The 19,648-nt window shown below is 36.5% G+C and overlaps 1 protein-coding gene across 1 annotated transcript in view; it reads right to left on the bottom strand.

The window, feature by feature from the left end:
• Positions 1–19,648, bottom strand: part of TAB3 (TGF-beta activated kinase 1 (MAP3K7) binding protein 3) — a 35,572-nt gene that overhangs the window by 14,752 nt on the left and 1,172 nt on the right. Inside the window, exons 2-5 of the mRNA XM_007958449.2 lie at positions 14,425–15,886; positions 13,376–13,536; positions 6,858–6,951; positions 3,731–3,814 (exon numbers count right to left, since the gene is read on the bottom strand). Coding sequence (XP_007956640.1) covers positions 3,731–3,814; positions 6,858–6,951; positions 13,376–13,536; positions 14,425–15,886 — 1,801 coding nt within the window. The remainder of the gene's footprint in view (positions 1–3,730; positions 3,815–6,857; positions 6,952–13,375; positions 13,537–14,424; positions 15,887–19,648) is intronic.

Genomic DNA, 19,648 nt, shown 5'->3' with positions numbered 1-19,648 from the left:
TTTGATGAAAAAACAAAACAAAACAAAGAACCCAGTTGCCACTGAGTAGATTCTAACTCTTGTTGACCCAGTGTGTCAGAGTAGAACTGTGCTCCAGAGGGTTTTCTTTCTTTGTTTAAAAAATATTATTTATTTCAGTCGTTGTGTTAATGCAACAGTTTCTACATGGACTGACACTGATTACATTTTTCAAGTTACGCTACTATTCTCTCCCTCCTTTTCTGAGTGGTTCCTCCCCATTAACATAAAATCACTTCCCCCTAAGATTCCTATCTAATCTTTCAAATTGCTGCTGTCAATTTGATCCCACATAGATACATCTTGAAAGAACATAATGCCCAAGGCAGACATTTTTTACTAGTTAAACTAAAATATTATTTGGTTTTAAGAAGACTCCAGGGATATTTTTGGTTTAAGGTTTCCACGGTTTTTTTTTTTTTTTTAATGCTGCTAGTTTAATATTGATGGAGATGTCCTGGAGCATGATCCACAGGGTTTTTAATGGCTGATGATTTGGAAGTAGATTACTAGGCCTTTCTTCTAAGGCTCCTCTGGATGGACTTGAACCTCTAACCTTTTGGTTAGCAGCCCAACATATTATCTGTTTGCACCACTGTGTAACAGGGATGCATTTGGCATTACCTTCCTAACAGGAGAAGTCAAACCACCGAATACATAGTCTTTTAGAATTCTAGAGGGCCACTGAATGTACTGAAGCAGTGTTGGAAGTTAAAGCACTACAATTGTTTCTAATGGTCAAGATGGTGCCTCCTTTAAATATTGCCATTAACCTTGCTAACTGACATTGTAGTGCAAAAAAAAGAAAAAAGACAACTTGATATTTAACTGGCAATACCTTAGAAAAAATCATTAGTTACAGTTAAAGAGAAGGCACTGTAGCAGTGAATTACACAACTTAAGCTAAAATGAGCACATGCTCTAACTTGGAACCAAAAGGGTTTTCAATATAGGTTTTTCATAAGAATATAATAACCACATATATAATCTGACAAACTAATGAAAATTAAGTACTCCTAATTAAAAAAAAAAAGCCATAGTGATTACATTAATGAAACCATCATGGATTTTTTTCCCCCTTTCATTTGTGAAAGAGTATTTTTAGGGCTTAAATTTCTATTTGATGCCTGGGCTGAGTGGGTCAAAATCATGCCAATGGAAGTGAACCAAAAAACTCAATCAATTTAATAATCTGTATCGAGAGTCCAATTCCTTGGCTATTAGAGGTATATCATATACTACAATACCTATTAGTTATAATGTAGGTAGTTATTCTTTAAAAACAAAGATCAAACAGATCTTTGGGTTACCCTAGAGATAAGAGATGATAAGAAAGAGTTTTTACTCAACATCTTCTATTGGAGTTCCAAGGCCTGTTGTGGAGATTAAGGCAATGGCAAAGGAGCAGCAAGGTCAGGTGCCTGATAAATCCAGCTGATTATGCTAGAGAAATCACAATGTCAAATCCACTTTCAATGATCCATATGACAAATATCTGAGCGGCTCCTGTGTGCAATGACAGGGCCTTGGTGAGCTGGAGGGGTGTGTGACCCTGCACACTGTCCTAAGCTTGGGCCTCCGGAAGAGCGTCACTTAACAGAGTTATGTGAATACTTATCGGTCCAAGGTTCTCTTTTTTTTCTCCTTATCCTTTGAACACACTGCAGTCTGCATTTCACTCTCTCTCCACAGTTCTGATAATCTTGAAGATCACAGACAATTTTCTTCTAATCAAATTTCTTCTCAAGCATCTTACAAGGTAACACTGAACATGACTAACTTCTGAAATACTTTTTGTTGAATAAATGCTGCTCCTCCCTGACTGTGCTGTGCTAAAATGAGCACTAGTATATATTTGAGATCTCAAGTCCCTGCATCTATAAATTCAGAGTAATGTTTACCAAACATGGGAGCTATGAGAATTAAAAGAGAAAACGTGATGGGAACATACTTAGCATATTAGATACATGATGAAAATGATGACTGGTTCCTCCTAGAAAATTTCTATCAAATAACAATCAATAATTATCTTTATTTCCTTTTCCTGAAGAGACAGCCAGACCAAACTCACTGCCATCAAGTCATTTCCGACACACATTGACCATATAAGGCAGAGTAGAATTGCCCCATTGGGTCTCCTAGGCTGTAAATCTTTATGGAAGTAAACTGCCTCATTGTTCTCACATGGTAGGTTTGAACCTCTGACCTTATGGTTAGCAGACAAATGCTTTAACCACTGTGCCACCAGAGTTCCTTGAAGAAACAGCAGCAGTATGGAAAACTTATCAGATACAGTAGACAAAGAAGGGAAGACTGAGGTAATTAAGCAATGAACAAGTTAGGTCACATGACCAAGAGTAATCAGTGACTATGATGTTATCAAAATAGTCACTCAATAAATACACAGGATCCCTGTCTTCTCCTTCTCCTTCAGATACTGCCAACCATTTCTCATCAACTTCTTCCTTTGTTCACAGGTTAACAACTTTTTAATGCATCCCCTTAAATTGGGTGATTCTTCCATGACAGACCCTAAATCAATTAATTGAAATTCATCTACTGTACTACCAGTAGGTGATAATTCCTTAATAGTTACTCAGGTAAAATCAAGTTTAAAGACTCATCTATTATGAATCCAAAAGATTACATTGATCAATGATGTATGACCCAGTGACTTTCAGCAGGAAACTGCAATATAATGTTGCCACAGCACCAAATCTGGTACTTGGCAGTCAGCCACTAAGATTCTGCTTTGTGCCATTTTTAGAAGTCAGCAGACTATTTTAAATGCGGATCAGATGAAACTTCCATGGTAGTAGTATTAAACAATAAAAAGAAGGACAGACACTGAGCTGCAACCTATCAACGAAATACTTAAAACACTCTGTACTGAGCTTGAAAGCTGTTTAACTAAAATTTAAGTAATTTAGATCAAGGAGGAGTCGCTATGAGTCGGGGCTGACTCGACGGCACATAACAACAACAACAACAACAATGTTAGTTAGACTTTATACATTTCCTAATTAAAAATAATTTCAGGAAGTCTGATGAGATTTTTAAATGTTATACCCATAAGTGATTTTTTTTTAAAAAAATAAAGCATTCTCAATTAGTCTATATGTCTTCGTGATCGGATGATCTTGAGTTGCTTAAAACAAAAGGGATTAAAATATGAAATGCATACTTTAGGTCAGTCTTGAGTTTTATAACTATAAAACAACATGGGTCATTAATAAGAATGAGACAGAATAAGTCCAACATTTAAATTTAATTGAAATTAGTGTCTTAAGATACCAAATGCTAATAAACATTTGGTACATAAAAATATAGAGAGTGGATGTGATACCTTTAATATTAATTTATTTCTATGTAACAATTATCCAAAAATAATTTCTCCAAACCTCAGTTTTATGTGATTTAGTTTGTGAATTTGCAATGTTAACTATATAATACACTATTTCACCTTCATTTTTTAAATAAATTATATATACCATTTAATTATCTCTGACAATACTTCCAGGAGCTATTAATTTCAATGCTTTTTTAAATTTTGGGACATTCATTATTGCCACAGCAACATCAATATATTATTTTTTTTAATGCTGAACAAGTTAATGACTATCTCCCACAAAAATTTCTTCAGCTATATATGTGAACTTCCAAAGGATTTTGGTATTTATTTCTATGATGTTTGTGACATTTCCCTACTCACCTTTTTTAGATGGTTTGGGTGGTACAACAGGGCCAGGTTCTATGTTGTCATAAAAATTATTCATGGCTTTTGGATCAAAGTTTCCTATAAAAAAAATAAATAAAACCACCAGGCTTTAGGATTCTTTCTCCTGCTATTTTATTTTTCAGGAAACTATGGAAATAAAACACAAAAGAAGGGAAATTGTTCGCCAGGGTTTCAAAACTCATTTTCCCGCTCTCCTCCCGGTAAAAAAGTATCTACACTGTCCTTCTGAGAAAAGATCCAAGAGAATTACCACACCAGTGCTTGTCTACTATGTGTCACCTGAAGGAATATTTCTCTAACTATAAGATTAATCAAGTTATATTTTGAGATCTCTAAGCAACCTGGGTAAATGTGAAATGACATCAGCAGTTCACAGATGCCTATTTTTTCAAAAAAAGAGAATCTTAAATGTTGCCCACAGATTTGTTCATGATAAAAGAGGATATTGTGTCAATTTCGGAATCAGACAGAACAACCTCTAAGAATTCTGTCTTGCCATAAAGATTTCATCTCTCTTAAAATGTTCACTCCCTGATGTGTAGTGCAGTCCCATCTCCTGCTATGACTCCTCCAAAGTCAGTTCTAATTCAAGTTCTGACGTTAGGTTCTACCTTTGTTTCTTCAAACCCATCACTGTATTTGGACTGCAATGAACAACTCAAGCATTTTAACTGTACCTATGCTTACTTACAGAGAATGCTGTATGCTACTAATAGTTCAAATACACTGAATCTCTTGACGTGTAAATCTAATATTTTTCCAATAAAAGGTTTTTTTTTTTTTTTTTGCCAAAACCAACAATAAAGCTGCTTTTCATTAAATCATGCACTGATAGTTCATCTAGTTCAAATGTCCAAAATAATGACTAGATTCCATCTCTTGCTTAAAAGTTATAGATTGGAAACTCACTATAAAAAGTTTTCCAGAGAGTGGGAGGATAGAATTTAGTATAAAATAGAAATGTTTGTACCCCTTATGGAAGGAGATTTAGAAACACTGAAGTACCAAAAAGAGCTCTTCATTAAGGTCATTGACAGGGCAGACCAAAAACACAACTCTGAGCTTATAAACCTTACATGTGGTTTCTCTTGCATATACTATATTACAAATATTAGGTCCATCTGGATAGGCTATTTTCAGAAAACAATTCCTATGACAACCCATGAAAGACACAATGCTATTTGATATATTAAATGGGTCTTTTTGTACTTTAAGATGCTGCTTAAATATTCAATTACTTGTTTTAGCTGATGTTCTAATATCTAGAGCCCATAAGGGTTACTATAAATAGCCTAAGCAAATGTTTGACTTAGTGTTTCTTGTTTTGCTTCAAAGAACACACAAGCAAAAAAGTTGACGCAATCGTCTGTAATGCAGTAGCAATAGTCTGTGTAACACCCACATTACTCACATTAATTCTTTCGATGCTTAAAGCTAGTAGGCTGTACAATGACTAAGCTTCTGAAAATAACTTTAAGGGTACCTGACAAGATTGCTCAACTTTCACACTCAAAGCTGCTCTTGTCTATTGCTCAGAGAGGTCCATATCTCTTTGGTCACCTGCTTCTACTATTTAATACTGCCGAAAAATGGCAAGGGAGTATTTTATTATATACTCCAAAAATGCAATAGAAGCTCTCTTAGCTGCCATAATTAAGAACAGTAATTGGTGGGTAAAAGAAAAAGGCTGATCAAAACAGAATTGTTCAGAAAAATCACATATACGAGGTTTTAACATGATGAGACATATAGATACAGCAGTATTTTTTGTTGGACTAAGACTTTTTCTTTGAGTATGTGCCTGATGAATGAAGTTCTGTACTGAAGTTCTTAAATAAACCATTATGACCTAAAACAGGGGTCCACAAAATTTTTCTGTAAAGGGCCAGACAGTAAATATTTTAGGCTTTGTGCACCTGTAATACAGTTACTGTTGTGACTACTCAACTCCCAGGTGTAGCACAAAGCAGCCACAGACAATATGTAAATAAATGGACGTGGCTGTGTGCCACTAAAACTTTATGTATGAAAATAGCTAATGGGTTCTAATTTGCTGACCCCTGATGTACAGTTTCCTGTTTTGATTTTTTTAGAATGGAGCAACAAAGAAACTTACAAAGAAGCGAGAAAGAATGCTTACAAAGCAATTTGAGGACAGGATCCTTTTAGATTTGTATGATTTTCCCCCCCCTTAACTTTTTTCAGTTCTTTTCATCCATATCTGACATAGTCTATTTTTCCAGTGATTTGTCTTTGAGTCTTTAGAAAAGCATTCACCTTTAGTTTTTATAGAAAGAGAAGCTTCTTCTGTATTCCTGTCAGTTTCTGAAATAGTGTATTAAATTACTCACTTATAGTAAACAGCATACACAAGTTTGGGAACAGACACAACAGACTCTCGGTAAGCAGAAAATTCAACTGATGGGAGCAATAGTATGTGGGCATGCCAGAGTGAATCCTACTAGATAGTAGTGTGCAACAGCTGTGAACATCAGTTAGTTAATTTTATAGAAGAAAAGAACATCACTTAATCTGGTGAGTTGGGTAAGTGAAAGTCAGTTAAGAGAGCTTCTACTGTAGTACTCTTCTATAAGAAATCCAAAACACTGAGAACAATATTATAGTCAAATGCTTTTATGTAACAGATACACCAACAAGTAAAAAAATGGAATACAGAATTTATTTTAAAACTGAGATACCTGATATTTTGCTTTGAGATGACTATTTTATAGATATTTTCAATGATAATCACTTAACAACAATTCTACTAAAGTTTTAAAATTAAAACATATCAATTTGTAAAATATTTATAATAAATGACTAACTAAAAAGGATAAACGCAGAGTAACAACACAGAACAGTCTAAATGATAAGTACTTAAGGATGAAATTGCCAAAGTAAAACTAATCTCTGATCCCCCAAATCTGATCTATGACCATGGGTGGGGGTGGGGGGGGAGAGAGGGATCTCTTTACAAGGATTATCATCTTAAAATGGGTAAAACTATTTCTTAAAATCTGTAAAACCAAAATTAATGCTATTTAAGCAGTTTAAAATATCACACTATTACTTATGGTTTACCAAATAATCAAGTCTATACCTCTAGATTGAAGGAGGTCAACTTCTTTCAGTGTACAGTCAACATTTATCTGGAGTTGTCTGTTCATGCTTCTCAATCTTGTCATTTCCTCAGGCTAGTGAGAAAGGACCCAAAATAGCAATTGTGGGAAAGTCATTATCAAGCCCAACATTTTAAGAACTGCGTTTCATGTTAATGTTCTGACTGGGTATTACCAATAATACGGCCTCAGTCCTTAAGAAAGGACATATTTAAGAAGTCCTATACGTATGTTTTTAAAGGAATAGTCGGGTGAAATGAGGGCACCAAAACGGCCACATATAAATATATAACAAAATCTGCATATAAAGTGGTGGGCTACAATAGTAGACTGTGTTCTATCATACAACATACTACTACTTAAATCACACAGCTTGGGGAATATTTTATTTTCTGTTTTCAGGGTAAGGGAAACTGTAAGAATCAACCTTCTAAATAAACAATGCCCATGATTTTAGTCTTGTCCAGACTGGTAAAAATTACAACAGGACTAATTTTAATGAGCCTTATTAATAAGTATCAGGCACTGTGTTTCCCAGAATTCTCTCATTCTTCCCTCACAACAATCCTTCAAGGTAGGTACTGATACCATCCACAATTTATAGATAAGGAAACTGAGGCACAGAGAGTTTAAATAATGTTCCCAACATTATAAATCTAATAACTGACAGAGCCAGAATTTAAACAGAAATTGTCTATATAAGTTCATATAGAAATCTTTTTGTCTTCTTTTTCTACACCAAAGGAAGCAATTAATCTAGCACATGAAAATTCCAGGAACAAATGGCTTCCATTCTTTCTCCAGCTTTGTATTCCTCTGCCTTAATCTTTCTAGCCCAAACAAACCATTCCTGAGTCCTCTCAGGGGCATACATGAGGTGATGAAGAGTGAAGAGACCCCTAATCTTCAGCTTAAGCTTTTTAGAAGATTCTACACGTCCCTTAAGGAGCCTTGATGGCACAGTGGTTAAAGTGCTCATCTGTGAACCAAAAGGTTGGTGGTTCAAACCCACCAGTCACTCTGCAGGAGAAAGACGTGGCAATCTGCTTCTGTAAAGATTTACAGCATTGGAAACTCTGTGGGGGAAGTTCTATTCTGCCTTGAGGGTCACTATGAGTCAGAATCGGCTTGATGGCAGTGGGGTTGGTTACTTCCCTTGACTTTTGTAATTTTTTTTACTCTTTACGTATATGTACAGTAAAAATAAAGTCAGGGTTTAGAATCTAGAGGCATGGATACTGAAGCTTTCAGTAAAGCCTACTTTCCTTAGACTGCCAGGTATTAACTAAATTATTAGGACAATTTCAATTATATAAAGGAGGACTAAATATCTTCTATTTTAGGAAGACAGAACAAAATTCTATTATGTTAGAAACATACATTTTGGTAAGAACTGAATATGTTAATATAACAGTGGAAAAAAATAAACAAAAAGGATATCTTACGTCAACAATAATATAGTACATTATGACGTTAAGAGGTATTAACAGAATAACTAGGAATGCTCATTAAATTAGCAAGTATCAAATGTCATATCAGTGATATAACAGGCAGAATATAATAAGAGCTACAAACCCTTAGAATTCTAGAACAGAAAAGCCATTTGGAAATATTTAGTACGGATTCCTTGTCTTTTCGCAGAAGGTTGGGCAATCCTACTTCCGTAGTGATACTGCCTCGGAAACCCAAGGAGGGGTCGCTATGAGTCGGGGCCAACTCGACGGCACATAACAACAACAACAACAACATGGGAAAACCACGTGACATTAACATGTAAAGCGCTTAGCCTTTTCTACCAGACAACACTAATTAAAACATACACCTGAGCATTTACATTAAAGCCAGAGAACTTCCTTAGGGGCTCCAAAAGGAGCTGCTGTCCTCCTAGGAACATGTGAAAGAACCAAATCTTTTCTCTGTAGGGTCATATGGGAAAGTCAAGGACCTGAAGGGGCTGAACTTTCCTCTATTTTGGGGGTGAGGGGAGGAAAAAGATACCTCAGCCACAGTGGTCCTGAATAGTGGAAGCTTTGTAACTAAGTATGGAGTATTAGAATATAGTCTATAGTCAAGAGGCTACCATGCATTTATTTATAACTTAAAAAACAAACAAAAAAACCTTATCAACAGGTTCGTTTCCAAAGACAGTCAAACCACTGGAACTCATGTGGGCTTGCTGATAAGATCCCTATGTCCTATTTCAAAGCTTCTGAATTAATTTTGAGTGGGAATTTTTTCTGAAAAGTCACTACCCTTTATCAAAGGTACACTGTGTTTTCATAACGAAGGAGTTTCAAGATTCACTGTGTAAAACTTAGTGAGCTGCTTGAATGATAACAGGATGCTTACGTCTGACATTTCAAAATGAAAAATTCTAAGCTATTTTTTAACAGGGGGAAGAAATACCTCAGGCACCTGAAAAAAGTTGTCTCACAGACCACTATCATGCTCTTTGATGGCTTGGCCCCAATTATGCACCTGGAACTCAAAGCTATAGGGCAGTTCAGAAATTCAGTTAGAACAGGATGAATAAGGGGAAATAGTTTGGGGAAAAGGGAAACTGATAGCTCTCTGCTTATTAAAATTGTATTTATCCTGCAAGGTACAACTGAAATCTCCCCCTTCTCCACAAAACTGTCTCATCCTTGAACCCTACTAGTGTAAAGCCAACATTTCTATCTCTGAACTAAGAGTACTTAATACTGTTACCATTCAGCTGGCCAGCAAGTCTGATTTCTGTCTTATCTTTTCTCACTCAGACAAACACAAACACATGTAGATACATAGGCAGATACATTTCACATACAGGTCTCTTTAAGAGATGACATCTCCTATAGCATTTAATACAAAGGTTTGCAAATAGATTGAGAAAAGTGATGGCTGTCATCCATCTTGCACTTCTGCCCCCCTTAGAAGATCATTCTACTGCTGTTCTGAGTTTCTGCAACCACACACATGTGCATCTCAGTCTCATTAGCCAAATGCATTTCTAACTTTTATATAATATATATATATTGCTTGATAAGAAATTAATTTGTTTGAAAACTTGAAGCATTATGTGCTTTGTAGCAAAAATTCTCTATTAGGTATTCTCTATTAACAATGTTGTAGCAGTGAGGATAATGATAAGGATACCCATTTACTATGCCAGATAATTTCCATACATTATCTCTTTATCTTGATGACAATATTATAATGGACTTGTTATTTTCCCTTTGATAGATAGGGAAATGCAAATGCAGGGAAGTGAGATACAGCAGTGAGTGCCAGAGCTATTCTGCCTTCAAAGCCTATGTGGGTGCTCTTTCTACCATGTCACGCTGCCTCTATGAACAAAAGAGGAATTCTGACTAAGTGTTTTATTTCTTGATTAATTTTCTATATTAAGTATATCTTATGTTAAGCATGTTCCCGAAGTTAAAAGGAAATCAAAGTTTTCTAAAATGCTTCAGATTTGTATGTGCATGTGTGTATGTGTGATTGTGTCCAAGCAGATTTTTTCAGTATGTGACAACCTACGTTTATTTTACAAGCACACACTTATTATTAGTCGGGCACTGTCCAAATTGCTTAATATATATTAACTTACATAACCCTAACAAAAATCCCATGAAGTGGACACGCTGCCATATACATTTTATAGACAAGAAAAACAAGAACAGAGAAAGTTACTTTTTCAAGGATATATGAGTGACATTTAAGTAGCAGAAGTAGGATTCAAATTTGCACCTGACTCAAAAGCCCACTGTCTTAACCACTATGTAACACTGCCCCTCAGCCATGCATTCGTAACTGTCCTCTCCTTTACCCCAGGCCTGGCAGTGGAATTGCATGGGACTCACCCACTCAAATTTTTCATCTCTCAAATACATGAGTTGCCAATTTCTGAAGCTGGGTGATGGCTACATGGGGGCTCATTATATTATTCTGCCTATTTTATAAATCTTTAAAATTCCTTATTTGTTGTTGTTGTTATTTGCCGTCGAGTCGGCCCCGACTCATAGCGACCCCTCCTTGGGTTTCCGAGGCAGTATCACTACGGAAGTAGGATTGCCCAACCTTCCTTCCGAGGAGTGGCTGGTGGGTTTGAACCGCCAGACTTCTGGTTAGCAGTCAAGTGCCTTAGGCACTATGCTACCAGAGCTCCTTATAATAAGTCAAATTACACTCAGGGTAGCAGTTTCCCCAATTCCCCTCTTTTTCTTTTCTAAAGAAGTCTCATCAATAAAAGCTCAGATCTAAAAATCTTTTTTTTTTTTTAGCACTGAAAAACCAAACTCACTGCCATAGTCAGTCCCAACTCATAGCAACCCCTCCTTGGGTTTCCGAGGCAGTATCTCTACGGAAGTAGGTTGCCCAACCTTCCTTCCGAGGAGTGGCTGGTGGGTTTGAACCGCCAGCCTTCTGGTTAGCAGTCAAATGCCTTAGGCACTACGCCACCAGTGCTCCCACTTTTTAGCACTAACCCATGCTATATTAGATAGTTCTCTATGCTCCCTCCAAAAATTAATAGGGTTTATTTAGCAGGGTTTAATCATATAAGCAAGTGTTTGGTAAACAAAGCTCATATGGTTATTTTAATGGAAACGATTTCTATGCTAAGAAAAACTGTTCATGCTTTACAGGTACCTAAGGGACTCTAAAACGCCCAGCATAACATAGGTGGATTCTCACACTGGTCACATCCTAAAATCTCTCTCCCAGAGGATTCAATTAATATTTCAAATGGAGAAAAAGTGAGGCAGAAAGTTTATTTACATTAAAAGAACCTTTCATTTAAAGACAGCTTTGTAATTTTCCAAGTGTTTTAAGTAATTATAGACTTCCTTTCTCACTTACAATGCTGTCAAAACTTAAACATTTAGTCAGTATTAGAAATAATTTTATAAATTATTGGATACGCTTGTTTCTCAGTAATCTTTCTCAAAAACCTCTGATTCCTCACTGCCAGCAGAATAAAGTTCAAATACCATAACCCTGTGTTCAAGATCGAAGACCCACTCCACTTATACACATTAACCTGTTAAACCATCAGAAATCTCATTTTGGCCGGGAACTATATTCATTCACTGCCTCCTAAGAATCAGTCTGTCTTGACTTCAAGCCTTCGTCACTTCATGTCCCTTTCCCTTCTAAAATGCCTTCCCTTTCTCCTTTGCCTATATCGATATGATCTATCGTTTAGGGAGGTGGCTCTTCACCTTCATCTTTCTTCAATCCAATAACCTTATGAAAATCAGATTTAAGTTATAAACCTACTTCACAAAGAAACACACATGATAAACTTTACATATAACTTCAGGGAATTTACAGATCCCTTTTGAAGCCATGAATTTGTTTAAAACTTCCATATGAGGACCTAGCTGCAGACACACTGACAAGAGGCCTGAAGTATATGCCCACTTCTACAAACTTGTAAACTCCCAGAGAGAGGGATTATCCTCAGTTTAGATAGGGTAGAAAATGAGGAATGGGTCGATGGGAAAAGGAGAGCTTAAACTGAGCCTTGAAAAACAGACAGAATTTAGACATGCAGAGCTGTAGAAGGACATTCAGCAAGAGGACAATGAGTGAAGTGCATTCAGTATATACATAAACTAGTTGATATATGCATTCTCTTATTACCAGCGAGCATACACAGCACTTACCATGTTGTATTATCTGTTGATGTATCAGTTGATGTATCTATTCCTTCCACTAGCAAGTATGCTCTAAGCACATAGGATAGTACCACATTCAGAAACTATGCCAAAAAAATAATATACATGTTTGTTGAATAAACGAATGCTGAAAGGTGAAATAGAGGTTGGATCATAGAAAGCTTGCGACGTCACAAGATTTTAGGAGACCTGTTTCAAAATGTTCTCAATTATTTAAGAACTTTATAATTCATATATATGAGCTAACATGTTAAAAATATATTATCCTAATCTTTTCATTGGCGCACTTCCCCTTAGGACTGCTATCTTGCTATCTGTCAATATTGTTATCTTAGTTTCTACAATTACTGGCACTTAACAAAATTGCCCTGCCTTAAAATATCCTATGGTCAACACTTTCCTCAAATTCATATTGATTTCCTCCTAACTCATTTGAATTAATGTACCTAGAAGAATGATTTTAAATGCTTGAAAAAAATGTATTACATGCTTAGAAGAATAAGCAAGCACACAGAGAACAATTTAGAAAATATTTGGTCAGGGTGCACTTTTCATTTTTACTTCGACAGAAAGTAACCTATTGTAAATAGATGATGCTATACCCTGATTATAATTGTCAATATTTGAGAATACCGATGAGCCTCTGGACTTCACACACGTGCAAAATAAAGCATCAAATTGTTTGACAAGAGCTATTGAAGGCAAAAGTCCTTCATCCATTTTTTTTTTTTTTTAACAAAAAAACAATTCTGCCAAGGACAAAAGGGAAAAGAAAATCAAATGGCCTGGACAACCAATAGCCCCACATTCCTCTCAACATATCTCAACAGATCACTTACCGTTGGGATTGCAGTGTTGCAGCTGACTCTTCTGAGACGTCTCTGCATCAGGTCATGCTCCATACTGTTAACTTCAGCTTTCAAGCGCTCTAGCTCCTCTTTCTCAAGTTTCAATTGCTTTGCTAACCTCTCCATCCTTGCTCGCTGATGTAACAGCAAGGCTATAGCATTACAGATAAAGTCATTACAGAGAATAACATTGAACAAGTGACCTGGACATTTCTATACACACTGCGAAAGCATAAAATACTCATAAGGAACCTCATCATCCAACTTTGGGGAGCATTTACTCTCATACCTTCATTTTGGCTTTTATAACTGCTACCAAAATGACATCATCTATGCATCTGTCTTGTTCTGTCATCCCTAGTTTCCCAAAGATTCTCCTTAACTGTACTTGTGTGTACTTTAAACAGGCTCAACACAAGGCATACTGAATTACAATCATAATTACTTCCCTTCCTAAATATTGAAGGCATATGAAATTCTCAAGTTTCTTGAAACAATCTAAATAGGCTTTTAATACATTTATTCCCCTATATATTTAGTTAGGCCTGCTAGGAACTAAACCAACAGCATTCTTCATTACTAACTCCACTTCTTACAAATATGTATTACTTATAAATATTACTATGCGCTTCAGGCCATCTTCTTTTCTTAAAAAAAATCAACATCTTTCCCCTTGATGAACTTGAGCTCATCCTCCAGGAATCTGTTTTCCTATTCTGTAGTTCTTATTTCTGACAACATACATTTTATACTACTTGTCTCTTTTCCTCCTTGTTAATATTCTTCCAGAAAAAAAAAGAGAAACAAAAACAAACCTCTTATTAGGTCATTGTTCTCACGTCTACATTTTCATATTTTAAAGTAAAGTTGGTAGATGACTCTGAAGCACTCTTATTCTTAATAAGCAATGCAACTATCAACATTTAATTGATTCTGAATATTTAATTAAAACTAAACAGCTAACATAAATTATGTTATTTTGAATAGGAGAGTGCCAGCTCACCCCAAAGGCTCAATTTCATAAAAGAGGTACCATTTACCTTGTGTGTAGGCGTAGTCATCTGATCCAGAACTAGAACTCCTCTGATATTTATGGCTTCCCTTCTCTCCCCCAGAGCCTGGTATCACTGATATAGGCTGAATAGGTTCTGGTGCTGCAGAACGCTCTTCTTGGTCCACTAAATTTAAAAGGTTTTCAGTCGTTGCTCGGCCTACGGTAATTTTAAAAACTGTAGTTGGGTTTGGTATCACCCGAGGAGAGGGCGATGGAGCGCACGAAGGTCCAGTTGGCTGTGTGTACGTAATATACACAGGATTAACAGTAAATGGAGGTTTTGGTTGACTAGATATCCCTCTTGAAGGAGAACTTGAAGGTGGTGTGGTAGCTGTGTACAGAGAGTGTTGATTCCGTGGAGATGGTTGGTTACTAATAGGTGAAGGGCTCCTATTAATTGCTGTTCCAGGTCTTTGAGAGGGTTCAACTGTAATTTCTATTTTCTTCATGGAACCTTTGGATAAGCTAGATGCTGTGTATGGGAGATATGCTACTGAATGGCTTCCCTGTTTCTGATAGCTGGGAGGTCCTTGTTGATATGGATGGGGTGGAGTAGTTGAAGGACTAGGTGGCATAAAGACATGGGAACTTGGGTGGCCCAACTGGGAAGGTTGCACTTGATGCTGTGGAGAACTGAAGGGTGAAGGACATTGAGAAGGAGGTGGCGAATGATAAGCAGATTGAGGGATTTGTTGTTGTTTGGGAGAATACTGAGAAGGTTGATAGTTCTGTTGATGTGGATAAACAGGCAAAGGACGCTGACTATAATGAGGCACTGGGCCCTGTGGTGAGGACTGCCATGGCGTACTCTGAGGAGTTTGTCTTCCTGATGAACTCTGAGATGTCTGTCTAATATAAATAGAACCAGGAGACCCATAGAGATTGCTTGGAATTTGTGGAAGAATTTGTAAAGCTCTTGGTACAGTCTGTCCAGAAGGGAGGTTTTGGGATACTGTAACAGTAATTGGGTTTGTACTATACCGAGGTATGTGCATATACGAAGGAGGTGGTGGCGGTGGTGGTGAAGGCCCTTGCATAGCAGATGGATTCATTCCTGTTTGCATGGAAGATGGCTGCTGAGGTGGTTGTGAAGGAGGAGTAGCTGCACTTCTGTTCTGTTCATTCATAAAAAATGGATTGTAGTTGGGAGTAGCAGCCACAACAGCTGGAGCTGAGTGTGGTTCCTGAACTAGACATATCAGCTGTTTACCTGCTTGCTGCTGTGGATCAATATGTCCATCACTTGAGCTATGTACCAGTGTTCGACCACCATTAAGTTGAGCTCCATCTCCTGGGTGGTAGCTACCAGGAGAATGGATACCCAGGTTAATATGCAAAAGGCGATTTCTACTCATCCTACTGTCATCTGGACTATGGTATTCCATATATAAGTATTTGCTACTCTCCTGGGAAAGGGCTCGGCAACAGGCTTCAACATTGTTGTTATTCTGTGGGAGAAAAATGGTAAAAGTGATATTAGCAAAACTGAAATATTTTAACAGTGGAAATCAGGCTTTGCCAGAGTGTTATACAAATACAGTTGCCATAAAGTAAGTAGAGAATGGTATTTGAACCATAAAAAGTGTCAGTTATATTGATCCTGAAAAGGAGATCCCAAATGATTCCTATTATTTTACAAATATTTAGCTCATAGTACTAGTACTACCACTACTGCTACTGCTACAGAAATGTAAAGTACCTACTAATGAACACTGTGACTCAACCTCAAGTTTTCTGACTCCAAATCCAGGACTCATTTTATACATGTTGCGTCCCAACAAATTAACATGTTGGACTAATCTTGGATTCACCATAATGGCTGCAATATACAAGTATAAGTAATATTCATCATTAATATTTCTACTGATAAACATGAACATAACCATGCTTTAGTTTTCAAAAGGCATTTAAACAACAAAAGAAAAAAAATGCAATGAAATTCCAAGAGTCAAAACAAAGTTCTAAAGTAACCGTCACTTTTATTGCAATCAAATTTATTCCTATATAAACTTCAATTGTCTATTATTATTATTAAGAAAGATTTAAGGTAAACCAAGAAATCAGTGGGGAAAAAAAAGAAAGAAAGAAATCCCCACACCTGTATTTTAAACTATGGCCCCATGACTTTGCCAAAGTTATGGTACAACAAATCTGGTCTCTATTGGAATCGACTCGACAGCAGTGAGTTTGTTTTTTTTATTACCTTAATGACATTCATTCAAACTTCTATAGTCTCAAAAGTGGTTACCTGCTGAAAAGTGGTTTGGCACACTTCCTAAATCATTTAATGATTTGAACCATTTGAGTTATACACACACACAGAGATGGCAATAGCAAACTGACATTTTAGAAGTTGCAAGTGACAGAAATTAAACTAAAAAAAGTACCCTCTTTTTAAAAATGTAATATATTGTATAACAATTTTCCATTAAAATACAGAATTCTCATCTATTTATTAGCCTAAATTATTCACTGCCTTTGACATAATCAATAAAAATTTCTCAATTAGCTTGACTTTCTCTGCAGCTCATAAATATGCACACATACTTATTATTATGTATTTTTTCATTTCTGGGAAAATGACATTCTATATACACTTTGCTTCTGCTGAGAACTAAATAAGGTTGAAACCTAAAACAGGACATACAGAGCTGTAATTTTAGAGCTGGGAGAAGTCTGAGAGTTCCTCTACTCCAATTCAACTCCCATTCACAGGAAAGAGACACCTGGGAAATACAGGGCTCCACAACGGGCACTCAGCAACTGGAGTTCACTAGCCATTTCTAGATTCTTGGTCTCCTGATTCCTAGTGCTCTTTCCACTAGAACACAGTCACTTCAAGGAAGAGGATATATTAGGCTCAAAGTAAATCGTAATGGGGTTTTAGGAAGCAAAAGAAGGTCAGTCAATAAACCTTGACAAAATGATTTCTCAGAAATTCAAAGATTTGGCTATGCCAATATTCCATAAATAATTTATATATTTTTCCTTATATAAAGATTTTGATACTGAAATTCAAATACTTTCAAAAATACTGAGTCATAGAAAAAACGTACTTGTTGAATTTAAGAATAACTAGAATTTAAAAGATTTGGCTTTTTCCTATCCTTTATGCAAATCATGCTGAAAAGGGGAAAGAAGCTAGATATTACAAAGCAAACTTGTGCCCAAAAGATTCAAATTGATTACCAACTAGAAAATGTCAAGGGCAGATATCAAAAAGAAAAAAATATAAAAAGTGAAAATAAAGTATCTACTTCAAGTTTTTGTAATAAACCTATGGATTAGCAGAGAACAAAAGCTAGAGTTCCATTTGAAACCTGAAACAGCTGTGGACACTTTTACTATTTGGTATTTTTAACAGTAATCCTGAATTTTCCTGTTTTCTGCACTGAATTGGGTAGCCTAATTAGTGTAAAGCATTGCTGCAAAAAGCATTTAAATTCAAAATGATACAAAGTTGGATTTGTTAGCCTATTCAAAGACTTCTCCACTAACAAGCTGAGTAAATTTTCCTATGAAAAGAAATTTAAAACCACAAATATAAGATATTTAAGCACATCCTTTTGGAAGTACTATTAAAAAAAATACCACCAGAGTAGATTAAAATGTTACACTGACTAGCTTAATTTTTAAAAAGAGGAAAAAAATTATCAAACACAAGATAAGAATGGTTACAGAAATCAAAATTATTTAGTTAGATAAAGAGGTAAACATTTTTAAGGAGGTATATATGAAACAGTTTTGAAAGGACTGAGGCAAAAAAAAAAAAAAGAAACTCATATTCCTAAAATGTGATCCTAAATTGAGCAATGATAGACCAGAGAAAAGTCTTAAAGTCTGTGTAATAAAATGCAAGCTACTGAGTTTCAGTGCCTAAGGCACGTGACTGCTAACCAGAAGGCTGGCAGTTCAAACCCACTAGCCACTCCTCAGAAGGAAGGTTGGGCAATCTACTTCCATAGTGATACTGCCTCGGAAACCCAAGGAGGGGTCACTATGAGTCAGATCTGACTTGACGCAGTTGAGTTTAATGCAAAAGAGACACTTTCCAGAGAGGAGGTGGTAAATCTCCACATTCATATACTGTATTAACCTCAAAGGAAAAAAGTTCCTATTCTTCATTTTAGTTAAGTGAGATGAAGACACTGGGTCTTGAAAAGGTACAGGTAATAAAGGGCTAAAGAACTGAAAAAACAAGGTGATAGCTGGGTGGGCCCTATTGGTGAGGAAAGTGATTTAAACAAGAAAATCAACACTCCTGCTTGGTTTCACTCCAGTGGGAAGTACCTTTTTTTCTTCCAGAGACCAAAACGGGATTAAGAGCTGAGATTCTGACTGTGAACTTGTGTTAGGAAAAAAAAAGAAAAAGGTAGACTAGCACAAAAATCCTAAACTCAAAGGTCTAGACCTAGTAAAAAGGCCTGCAAAGGAAGCAACTTTGTTACCGCCACTGTTCCGCTGGTCTCTACTAGTGATTAACTTTACCTGTATGGAGTTTTAGTCTATATCCTGAGTTTCTCACACTGTACTAAGGCAGAGTATAAACCAGGGCCTCACACTGGTTCCTCCTGGTTCAGTCACGGCCAGGGAAGTGAAACCAGAACCAGAACTAGAATCAGAATAATAAACAGAACAAGAAAAATTACAGGTCAAAGGCCTGCTAGAAACTTAAACTCCATATTAAAAAACAAATGCAGTGTACGCATCTATGGCAACTGGATCTCCTGCCCCTTGGATTTTGAGCAGAGTTACAAATAGTGGTAACCCGCTCAAAGATGGCAGCTGACAGCACTGCTTTGAATGTGTGTCACTTTCCACAGTCCTGCCAATAATCCAATCTCATGCATTAGGCTCCTGAAAGGGCTCCTATACCTCCTCTGAGCCTCTCATTCTAGGGCTTCAACCTGTAACTGTTTCTGATGCGGTCATCATTCCAGATCAACCCAAATTTTTAAAATCCGGATCTGTTCTGGTTTAGCTTCCCTGACCATGACTGAATCAGTTTCAACCAGCTCAAAACTCTGGTTTGAACCTGAGTACTGATTGTAAATATGAGGAGGACAGGGATAGACATGCTGCTCCCCAAAATCAACCAAATAAATCCAAAGAACACTGAGACTTTGTAAAAACTAAAAAAAACCAAACTCACTGCCATCAAGTTGGATCTGACTCATAAGGACCCCTCCTTGGGTTTCCGAGGCAGTATC

This window comes from Orycteropus afer, unplaced genomic scaffold, assembly GCF_000298275.1.
Source record: "Orycteropus afer afer isolate SDZICR_OR568_19922 unplaced genomic scaffold, OryAfe1.0 scaffold00981, whole genome shotgun sequence".
In the NCBI taxonomy this organism is placed as follows: Eukaryota; Metazoa; Chordata; class Mammalia; order Tubulidentata; family Orycteropodidae; genus Orycteropus; species Orycteropus afer.
The sequence above is the reverse complement of the archived record's forward strand: the minus strand, read 5'-3'. Positions and strand labels throughout refer to the sequence as shown.